General features: G+C 42.9%; 2 protein-coding genes across 2 annotated transcripts in view; both read left to right on the top strand.

Moving 5' to 3' along the window:
* Nucleotides 1–2092, top strand: part of Tmem62 (transmembrane protein 62) — a 34622-nt gene extending 32530 nt beyond the window's left edge. Inside the window, exon 13 of the mRNA XM_023712521.1 lies at nt 1266–2092. Within this exon, the coding sequence (XP_023568289.1) occupies nt 1266–1592 (327 nt within the window). The 3' untranslated portion in view covers nt 1593–2092. The remainder of the gene's footprint in view (nt 1–1265) is intronic.
* Nucleotides 2093–2194: 102 nt separating this feature from the next.
* The window catches only part of Ccndbp1 (cyclin D1 binding protein 1), a 13733-nt gene continuing 4678 nt past the window's right edge, over nt 2195–11249 (top strand). The window contains exons 1-8 of the mRNA XM_004623503.2: nt 2195–2365; nt 2489–2548; nt 2815–2891; nt 5538–5619; nt 6390–6486; nt 6842–6915; nt 8814–8890; nt 9187–9464. Of these exons, the coding sequence (XP_004623560.1) occupies nt 2269–2365; nt 2489–2548; nt 2815–2891; nt 5538–5619; nt 6390–6486; nt 6842–6915; nt 8814–8890; nt 9187–9464 (842 nt within the window). The 5' untranslated portion in view covers nt 2195–2268. The remainder of the gene's footprint in view (nt 2366–2488; nt 2549–2814; nt 2892–5537; nt 5620–6389; nt 6487–6841; nt 6916–8813; nt 8891–9186; nt 9465–11249) is intronic.

The following is an 11249-nucleotide window of genomic DNA, read 5'->3' as shown; positions in this document are numbered from 1 at the left end:
TCTTCCTTTTTTTTTTTTTTTTTAGCTTTCCCTTTCCTTTCTCAGCCCTTACCCAACCCAAAGCCTTAAGAAACTTAACTTGCTAGAAGACAAGGGTTTTTGTGTGTGTGTGTGTGTGTGTGTGTGTGTGTGTGTGTGCTTATATTCATAATTTAATCAACAGTAGGTTGGTAGTGGATTTATTGTATTATCTAGGTCATGACTCCCAAATTTGTGTCTCTGACCTAGACCTCTTCTCTGTACTTCAAGACTATGTACCCAACTGCCGTTTTATATATTCTCTTAAAAGCTAAAAGTCATATCAATTTAATACTGTCTCTGGTAGGAACTTCTATTTCCACCTAAACCAGTGACTCCACCTTCATTTTTGTGTGCTTTTAAAAATTTTGTCTTTTTGAGACAGTTTCACTATGCAATTTGGGCTGGCCTTGAACTCACTTTGTGAGCCCTTGAACTCACTTCTGATTCCCGAGTTACAGCATTATAGGTGTGCACCACCACCTCTGGCTCCATCTCCATTTTCCATCTGGCTCCTTGTGCTCAGCAGGTGCTGCCTTTAAGACACTAAAACTTTTCCCACACTTTCCTCAACTGGCCCCTGTACTTGAGGCTTCAGACAGCCTGTCTCCTAGTTAACTTCTAGGGACTCAGTTATTTCCTTCATCAAATCTATTACAAGATGTAGTTATCTTTTAAAAATTTGTATAATTTTTGTTCTCTTCCACCTGTTAGAATGTAGGTTTATGGTGGATCTTTATTGACTTGTTTACCAGTTTGTCTCCAACCCAGAGTCTAGCAAAGTTCTTGCCACATAAAGGGTGCTTCATAAATATTGGTTGAATAAATAACATAGCTGCAAAGATGAATTATGAATTAGATCTTCTCACTTATATTTCAGTACTTATCATGCTATATCAAACATAAATACAGAAATATTTTTATATTTTTCCTCCCACCTAAAAAATATACTGTTTGTATGCATTAATTATCAAATTACTTCAACTTAAACACTTGTGCCTCCTGTGCAGATGATACTGCAAGTGGGGCCTCAGCATGAATAGATACCTCCCTTTGAGAACAAAAGGTCACAGGCAAATACACAGTTAACTGAAGGTCACTTGTAACTTGTGTTATAGACAAGTATGACTGAAGCATTAAAGATCAGACTTTCAGATCAGATATCCTTGGGACACCTATAATACCCAGACTCACCCTTCTCAGGGCATAGTATTGTGCTAATGGCTGTGTTCTACTGCTTTTTCCAGCTGGCATTTTTTAACATCCCCTTGATGGCTTACCTGTGTTGGAGCTTGCTACAGCGATGCTTTGGTCAAAGCTTCAGGTCTCATCTCCATCAAGGAAAATACTTGAAAATTATACCTGTTCACCTACTTATGTTCCTACTATACATCTGGCAAGTTTATTCCTGCTACTTTCTTCATGTGACATTTGGCACTTTGGCTCTTCTAATATCTCCTTTGCGGACCTGGTTGACATTGCTGACACCTGTACTCATTCGTTGTGTGTGGACATTAAACTCAACGGAGTTTGGAACCTTCATGGTGCAGTTGAAAAGCCATCTGAGCTCATGAAGGTGGTTTCTAACCACTGGCAGCTGTGTGGAAGTCCTGCCTTTGCATGTGTAGTCCAGGTCCCTGCTCACAGTGGGTATGTGTGAGCTGCAGGGGGCCACCGCTCCTCAGACACCTGGATGCTGGATGGATTACTCACTACTGATTTCTGCAAAGTGGACTACGGAAAGTATAATGACTTGATTCAACTTTCCCTAAGGGAACAAAGAAAAAGCCCTAATCAAGCAGTGCCATGGCATAGGGACCGGGTGCATGTATGGCAGTATCTCAGGCCCAGTGTGCTTTTTTAGGGTTGTCCCTTGTAAAGTTCTAGCACTGTGCCTGGACCTCAGAGCTGTCAAGGAAGACAGCATCCTGTGTGAACCTGGGCCATAACCAACCTGACTACCCTTGAGATGTTAATTCCCAACCCTGTTTTCCCACAGGGTTATGAGTTTTCTACTTCCTCGGTCGGGGGTGTTTGCAACTAATCGAATAAATGACGAATGACTGATTACAAACAACACCTTGCGCTGTGGTCACGCCCCGGGAGGCCGGAAGGCGGGCGGGGGCGTGTCTATGGGCGGGCCCTTGCGGGCTATTGCCGGAAGTAAGCGCCGGAAGGGCGAGGGCTGTTACCTTACAGATCTTGTGACGTCGGTTTCTGGTCCGTGGTCCCCGGGAGCGTCAGACTGAGATGGCGAGCACAGCTGCGCCTGCCCCCTCGGCCCAGGCTTCGGCCCAGCTTCGGCGCTTGGCGGCGGAGCTGCGGCTGCTAGGGGCCCAGGTGCGGGGTAAGTGCGCGCTCGGGAGAGGCGACAGCGGGGCGGCTGGGGCTGGGGAGAGGACGGCAGGCTGAGGGCGCGGCTCACCTTCGCCTTTCCTCTCGCCACCGTTCCCCACGTTACACCTTGCAGTCGGCGAGGCCCGGGAGACTTCCGAGGAGTTCGATCGGGAAAGGTTTTGGAGAAGATTCAGTGAGTGGCGCGCCTGTCTGGGGCCCCTTCCCTCGTCTCCTCCGTCCCAGCCCCTCTCCCTCCGCCGACTCCCCTGTCACATCCCCGAGGTAGTGAGACTTCGCGTTACCCATTCGCAGCGCTTGACGGGGCGGGAGTACTGATTTTTAGAGGTGTTTTTGCGACGTCTAGACCTATAAGGGTGGAGAGGGGACGTCAAAGTCCCTGCGGCAGCTTTCGGCTTTCGCACTGACTTGGGCACCTGCCTCCTCCACTGCCTTCCCCAGATGAGGCAGCAGTGACAGTGGCAGGGGAAGCCACGACTCTGACCACAGTCTTCCGACAGCCGCTGACCTCTTCACAGGTGAGCTTCATTTCACTTAAGTTCTTGTGCTGCCTCCTTCTGCTTTAGGAATCTCTCCTTTTCCACCTTTTCCACTCAAGCCAAGGGATTTATTTTCTTGAGGTTGCAGTTCTTACATCCAGGATTGTTGTGAGAGTGAACTGGCATTGCCGGGCAGAGTAGACTTGTCTTCTCAAGTCCAGCTGAAGTTCAGCCTCGTTATTGTCTTTCTGGTGACTTTTTTTTTTTTTTTTTTTTTTTTTTTTAGGGAAAGGTCCACAGGGTGTTCAGGGTCTCACTACTAGATCGGACTCATAGCGATCTGCCTGTTTACAGCCTCCCAAGACCTGGGATTACAGGGGCGTGCCACCGTGTAATTGAGGTGTGCCCAGTCTTAATTGCAGTCTCAGCGTGCCTCTGGGGCTGGGCCAGCTCGGCAGGCCCCTGGGAACCGGGCCCCTGCACCTGCTTGCAGGCGCTTTAATCCACTAAGCTATTTGGCTGGCCCTTCTGGTGACTTTTCAAAGAGCTGTTTGTAGATGTTTTCAGATACAGTATATTATCCTCATCTGACAGATAAGCAACCAACCAGGCCATAGGTTCAGGTTAAGATTAATCAGAGAAGGTTGAATTTAAACAGGGTCTATCTGATGTTCTATTACATATGTAATTTCCTTTGCTTTGAAATTTTTGATTTAACCAGTAATGTGGATATGGTATAAAAACCAAAGGATATCAAAATAGTGTGCTAAAAACTTTATTTTCCTACTCCGATTCCTCATTTTTGTCTCCCACCCTCTTTCCAACATACAGTATATTCTATGGATTTATACATTTCTATATGTTTATGTGTATATGTCTGCTTTTTACACATATAATCAAGTGCTGCAAACTATTCTGGCCATTAAAAAAAGAGCAATATAGTGACTGTTTTGGCAAGCGCAGGGACCAGGGTCGGATCCCTGCGCCGGGGCAAACGGAGTGGAAAGGAGTGCGGGCATGATGCCACACACCTGTAATCTCAGTGCTGGGGAACAGGAGGTCCACTAGGAGTCTGAGCTACATAGTGAAACCCGGTACCAAATACATACATGGGGAGGGGAGCAATACAGCTTGAAAATCGATTTATTTATTTATTTATTTATTTTTTTTTGGTGGAACCGGGGATTGAACTCAGGTCCTTGTGCTTGCCAGGCAAACACTTATTCTATTGAACTATCTCCCCAGCCTGAAAAATCGATTTTTACCAGCATATAAAAAGTCATTCAGATATTTGTAAAAATAATTCTAAATTTTTTTTTTAATGTATTTAGTTGTTTTAGGGTCTCAACGAGCTGTGTAGGCAGCTCCGACTCTGGTGATCCTCCTACTTTCAGCCTCCCTAGCACTGGAATTACAGGCCTGGACTCTGGCCTCAGTCTGCCCTGGGGGTGGGGCTTGAACCCATGGTCCCTGCACTTGTGCTTTCCTAAGCAGGAGCTTTAGTCCGCTGAGCTATCTGGCTGGCCTAAGAATTCTAATTCTTTTTTTAAATTTATTTATTTATTTGTGTGTGTGTGTGTGTGTGTGTGTGTGGGCAGCTCAGCCCCCCTGGGGGTGGGGCTGGCTGGCATGTGGTGCTGGGGGATTGAACCGTGGTTCCTGTGCTTTGCTAAGGTTGTTCTAAGTAGGTGCTTTAGACTACTGAGCCATCTTACCAGCCCCAAGAATTCTAATTCTTATATACTGCTCTTTTTATGGAATTACATGTTTGGATGTTTAAACAGTGCTGAGTTGCCATGGAAGTTTCACAGCACTTGCTCTCAGTCACTGTACTTATTTCATTGTATAAACTGGTAACTGTAGAATGCCAACAATTTGGACCATGTTTACATAGCACTGCTTAGAATTTAGCAGAGAATAGAAGCTGAGAAAGATAAAGCCAGTGGCCGAGGATATAGCTCAGTGGCGTAAGTGCCCGCCTAGCAAGCACAAGGTCCAGAGTTAGATCCCTGGTTCCATTAAAAAAAAAAAAAAAGAAAGAAAGAAAGAAAGCGAGTGACCACTTAGAAGGAAAATGGTCAGCACTCCCCAGGGTCCGTGTTAATTACCTTTAGTCACCTGGTTATTATTATTATTATTATTATTAGTCACCAGTTGAGAGGATACGCAAACACAGAGCTGATTCATAGTCTAACAGGGGTTGGCAAAGTTTTTCTATAAAAGGCTCAGTAGTAAATATTTTGGGCTTTGCACACCAACTTCTCTACTTTGCCCATGTAGTGTGGGTTATAACTGTCAGCCAGTAAGCCTGGCTGTGTCTCAGTAACACTTTATTTACAGAGGCTCAGAGTGGGCCTGACTGGACCTGAGGGCCATAGTTTGCCTGCTCCTGGTCTAAATATGGCAAATAGCATGTGGCATTTCATGACTCTCTTAGGATATGTAGTGTAAAGAATAAGTCTGTTGTTTCTTAATCTTTCTTGAGGTTTTAGCCAGTGTCTGGTTTCTAGCTAACTTTTCTCTAGCATGGGATGAGTTTAGCACAAAGTTGACTCATGACAGAACTTGAGAAAATGTTTGATGGTGCTGTACAGATGTCTGATCTCTTCCACAGTAGATGAGTTGACCACATTGATCTAATCCATTCTTTTTTTTTAATCCTGAAATTGGTCCATCACCTCATAGGAAACCCAGAGGATCTGTGAGCAAGTCCATGCAGCCATCAAGGCACTTACTGCAATATACTATTCACTTCCCAAGGGCCAGGGTAAGCCACTGTACCCATTAGAATTGCACTTATGGGCCAGATCTTCACTAATGTGATGCATTATGCTGTGAGACTTTTTACCTTTGTCCAGTTTGAGCATGCAGCTTTCCCCATAAAATCCCATCAAGGATAATTTTACAGTAATCCTCTGTAAACATTCCAATACGCCAAGGTACAGATGCTATACATGTGTGACCTCCCATCTCTCCTGCCTTGCCTGACTCTTAAGGCTTTTAATTCTCACTGGCTCTTCCCTCTTTCCCCCTTTGTGACTGGCTGAAGCTCAGTTTCCTGCCCAGGTCAGGCTATCCCTGCTCTCTTTCCACCCATATTATGTCACACCCTGTTGTTGAATTCCTCCATAAGTTGCGTCCACTAACCCTGCTTGTAGTTTTATGCTGTGATTATAATCATGCCAGAATGATAATTGCACATATCATAGATGTTTAGGATTGCTCACAAATGGCAAAAATATCAAGTGTTTTATCCAGTTTCAGGAGACCCCTGTCCTTAATGGGTGAATATATGCTGTCCTGGAAAATTTTGTTTTGTGTCTCTTGGAGAATAACTGGGGAACGGTGGCGAGGAGGAAAAGGGCAAAGCAATGACCTGGGATATAAACGAAGAAGTGACTGTTACGTTGGTTATTCATTTAAAGCCTGGGGGTATCTGATACATTACTTTATAGTTCTGTAGTGCTTAGACTCAGGACAGCATGTGGTGACGTCTGAAAAGAAGTCCGGACTACCTATGGTTTTTTTTGACCACAGGGATCACCCTGAGAAAGCTGGTACGGAGCACCACTCTGGACGTTGTGGATGGCCTGGCTCAGCTTGTGGAAGTACTTCTTGTTGCTCCAGCTCAGAGGTAGTGATGCCACTATGGAGTGATTTTTATTTTTTTATTTTTTATTTATTTATTTATTTTTTTTAAGACAGGTTCTTGCTCTTTAATCAGGCTGGCCTTTGACTTACTATGTAGTGCAGGCTGGTTTTGAACTCATGGAGATCCTTCTGCCTCAGCCTCTTGAGTGCTGAGATTCCAGGCATGCATCACTATGCCTGGCTTGTGGGATGGTAATTAATAGGCTTCTTTGATTCTGGGGGAAAAGCTTGTCTAACTGCAAAGTTAATGATAGCTGAAAATTAGGACTGCTAAGAGAAGCTTATTAATAGAAAGGAGGCTAAGTTATTGATCTATCCTTATTAATTCCTTTCCTCAGCTCTGAGAACAATGACCTTATTTCCTACAACAGTGTCTGGGTTACGTGCCAGCAAGTGCCTCAGATACCAAAAGGTGAGTAAGAGTAGGGAAGTGGGCCTTCTACTGCTGACAGATAGATAGACAAACATCTGTCTAGTTTCCAGCCTGGTAACATGTATGTATTTTAATTTCTGTAAAAAGTTCAGGTACCAGGAATCAAACTAAGGACCTTGCACTTTGCCAGGCAGGTGCTGTGTTGCTCAGCTATATCCCCAGCCTCCATCTCTATTAATAGAGAAGTACTAATACCTTTTGCCATTTTCTAATTTTCATACTTTTTTGGGGGGGCAGTGCTAATGACTGAGTGAAGGTTTCTGCACATGCTAGGCAGGCATCTTGCTACTGAGCTATGTCAGTCTCTGCTGTGGCTCTGTCTCATGTTGAACACATGCAGCAGTTCTAATGTTGCCCTAGACAAGTGTTTATTTACTTGTCTTTTTGAGACCAGGTTTCACTGCAGTTTAGGCTGGCCTTGAACTCCCTTTGTAACCCAGGGTGGCCTCAAACTCGTAGTGATCCTCCTGCCACAGAGCAGTGTTTCGGGGAAACAGTTAATGAGGTAGAGGCAGGTAGGCCAAAAACTTTGTTTCCAGGAGAACTATATGTGAGGCATCATGTGGCCATTTAATTTTTTTTCTTTTTTTTTTTTTTAATTGCATTTGGTACAGGGTCTCACTATGCAGGTTGGACTCATAGTGATCCTCCTGTTTTCAGCCTCCCCAGTGCTGGGATTACAGGTGTATGCCACCGCGCCCAGACTTGTTTGCTGGCTCATCGTGCCCTGGGGGTGGGGCTGGCATGGCATGTGGGACTGGGGATTGAACCCTGGAACCCTGGTCCCTGAGCTTGCCAAAGCAGGCACTTAGTCTGCTGAGCAATCTCACTGGCTCTCTTTATTTCTTTTTTTAAATTTTAAAATTTGTATTAGTATATGTTTGTAGCATATAACAGTTACCAAGGCATGGGGAGTTGATACCTGTACATGTCATACCTTGATTGTTTTTAGTTCCCCTTCTTTCCCTCCCCCCATCTCTTGGTCCCCTTCTCATTTCTAAAAAAACATAAAAAGATTTGTGTTGCTGTTGCCTGTTGCTTTGTCTGTCTTTTATTTTGTTCTTGAAAATAATTGTACTTTGGCTACTTTTTTTTTTTGGTACCAGGAATCAAACTCAGGACCTTGTACTTGCCAGGCAGGCGCTTATGCCACTGAGCTATATCCTCGTCAGTATTTATATTGTGGGTTTGATCTCAAGGTGCAGCTGTTTCCTACAAATGACTCAAGTGGTAGCGTGCTACATTATTGTGTGTAAATACCATATTTTATCTGCTCATCTGTTGATGGACATTTAGGTTACTTCCAAAATTTAGCTGTTATGAATTGTGTGGTTCTGCATGGGTATGCATGTATCACTGTGGTATCCTGTCCATGTCTTTGGGGAAGATACTTAGAGAAGATACTTACAAGAGGAATACCTGGCTCAAATGGAATTTCTAGTTTTAGTATTTTGAGGAATCTTGACACAGATTTCCATAGTGGTTATACTAGTTTATATTCCCACCAAAATGTAGAAGGGTTCGTTTTTACCCACAGCCTTGCTTTTTGTTGTTGGACTTGAACTCACTAAATTGCTCAGGCTAATCTCAAATACCTTTGCCTCAGCCTCCAAGTGCTGGGATTACAGGCATGAACCACATACCCAGCTATCACTGTAGCTTTGTAGTATAATTTAAGTCGAAGATTTTGTTCTTATCTCTTGTTGCTCAAAACCCTCTCCTTGGGTGAGAACAGTTTTAGTGTAAACCACCACCATTGTTGACCTTAGTGTTTTCTTCAAAAGAAAATTTTGGTTGTCCTTTGCAGTCTTTTTTTTTTTTTGCAGTCTTAAAAGAATCATTGAGTTTTGCCCCTAATTCTGATTTTTCACTCATAGATAACAAAGCTGCAGCTCTTTTAATGCTGACAAAGAGTGTGGATTTTGTGAAAGATGCACATGAAGAAATGGAGCAGGTGAGAGAATCTTTCTTTACTTATCATTGGGAGATAACTCCATGACCAGTAGGTGAGACTTGAATATTTAGAAAGATGATCTTAGTGTTGACTGAATGGGTTCTGTTGTTATTCCTGTCATGTATCTTCCAGCTCTCCCACAGCTGGCGTGTGATTTAGTACCACTCCTCTGTTCTGTTGCTGGACAAGGACAGTGAGAACAGGGCTTATGAAATGACTCAACTCTGTAGGAAAACTTAGTCATGGTGCCAAGACTTGGTAGGTATGTTCACCATGTGTCATGGTGTCTGCTGCAGGCTGTAGAGGAGTGTGACCCTTACTCTGGACTCTTGAATGCTTCTGAGGATGACAGCTCTGACAGCCACAATTGCGAGGGTGTGTTGGGGTTTCCCAGCAATCGGGACGTATATTGGTCTGAGGATGATCAGGAGCTCATAATCCCATGCCTGGCGCTGGTGAGAGCATCTAAAGCCTGCCTGAAAAAAATCCGGATCCTAGTGGCAGAGAATGGCAAGAAGGATCAAGTAGCCCAGCTAGATGACATTGTGGACATTTCTGAGGAGATCAGCCCTAGGTAAGCATGTTCCTTATTTGGAACAGAAGAGCATTCTCAGCTCAGCTCAGTTTTCCCCAGTTTTTTGTATTTTGAAAATACAGGAATTTCAAAAATAACTTCAAAGAATACCTCTACATTTTTTCATTTGGATTTACCTATTGTTCACAGGTTTTCCTTGTATAGTAGTCCTTCACTGTTACGCGGTTTGACTTTTGCCGACTATTTCACGATTTTCAAAAAATATTAATCTGAATTATTTATCACAGATTTTTCACTACGTCTTGGGATTTGCAGTAATGTACAGTACTATATACATATTTATATGCCCAGTATTTATGGTTTTAATAATTTTTGCCTAAATTTTTTTTAAATATATAAAATATACTTAAAATGTTAATTCTAACATATTAAAAGAATATTAAATCGAAATAAAATACACTGGTATAAGCTAAACTCAGGACTTTGTGCTTGCCAGGTATATGTATTTCTTTAGCAGATGAATACATACTGTACCATACAGTATATGTATGTTGTTAAAATTACGTAGGTTGGGGCTGGGGAGATGGCTCAGTGCAATAAGTGCTTCCCTGGCAAGCACAAGGGCCTGAGTTCAATCCCCGGTTCTGGGAAAAAAAAAAAAAAAAAGATTACGTAGGTAAGTTTAGAAAATTGTTGAGAACACTAGAAGTGTTTTTAAAAGTGGGAAAGGTTTATAGTGTGGGAAGGGTTTATAAAACCTTAAATATATATAAATACTAAAATATAATGTTGCTGCTTCACTAATTTTCACTTATGGTGGGGATGTCTGAAACATAAAGCTCCGCTATTTAATAAGGGAGGGACCACTGTACTGGTTTATTTTTCAAGAAATAATTTTTTTTTTCCCCTAAACTGTTTGAGAATCAATTGTGGACATCAAAGACATTTCACCCCTAACTACTTCAGCATTTGTCTTTTTAACAACAAAAACATTCCTTTTTTTAAAATGTATTTAGCACAGGGTCTACAGGGTCTCACTACACAGATCAGACTTGTAGTGATCCTCCTGTTTTCAGCCTCCCAAACGTGATTACAGGCATGCACCACAATGCCAGTCTCCGTAGCTTTCCTAGCATGCTCCAGGGTGGGGCCGGCACGGCACACCAGGGATCAATCTCCACAAAAATATTCTTATAGTCACAAGAAATTAACACTGAATATAATATCTAATACTCAAGATTTCTCTGTCTCTAAAATGTCTTAACATAAATCTAGGGTTCCACAAAGATTTCACATTACATGTGGTTGTCATTTCCAGACATGCCTTAGTTTCTTGCAATCTAGAACAGTCTATATCTTTCATCCTTTTTTGATGTTGAACTTTAAAAAGAAAACACATTTTCTTGTAGAATATCTAACAACTTGGATTCATGTGCTTACTGTCTTATGATTATAGTCAGGTTAAACATTTTTTTGATAAGAATATCATATAGTGGAGTGTTTTGTGCGTCCCTTTGTGTCATATTGAGGGGCAAATTATGTTGGTTTGTCACATAATTGCTGGTGGTACTAAATTTGATCACTTGGTTAAAGTGGTATGCCCCATGGGCTGGGAGATAGCTTGGCAGTCTGAGTGCCTGCCAAGCACAAGGACCTAAGTACAATCCCTGGTCCTACATGCTGCGCTGGCCCCTGAAGTCCCAGCCTGCCCTGCTGGCTCCAAAATGGCATGGTGGCGCACACCTGTAATTCCAGTGCTGGGGAGGCTGAGATAGGAAGATCACTATGAGTCTGAGTTGTGTAGTGAGACCCTCCAAATAAAAA

The sequence above is a fragment of the Octodon degus genome, unplaced genomic scaffold (genome assembly GCF_000260255.1).
Source record: "Octodon degus isolate 3935 unplaced genomic scaffold, OctDeg1.0 scaffold00002, whole genome shotgun sequence".
NCBI classification, from domain to species: domain Eukaryota; kingdom Metazoa; phylum Chordata; class Mammalia; order Rodentia; family Octodontidae; genus Octodon; species Octodon degus.
The sequence above is the reverse complement of the archived record's forward strand: the minus strand, read 5'-3'. Positions and strand labels throughout refer to the sequence as shown.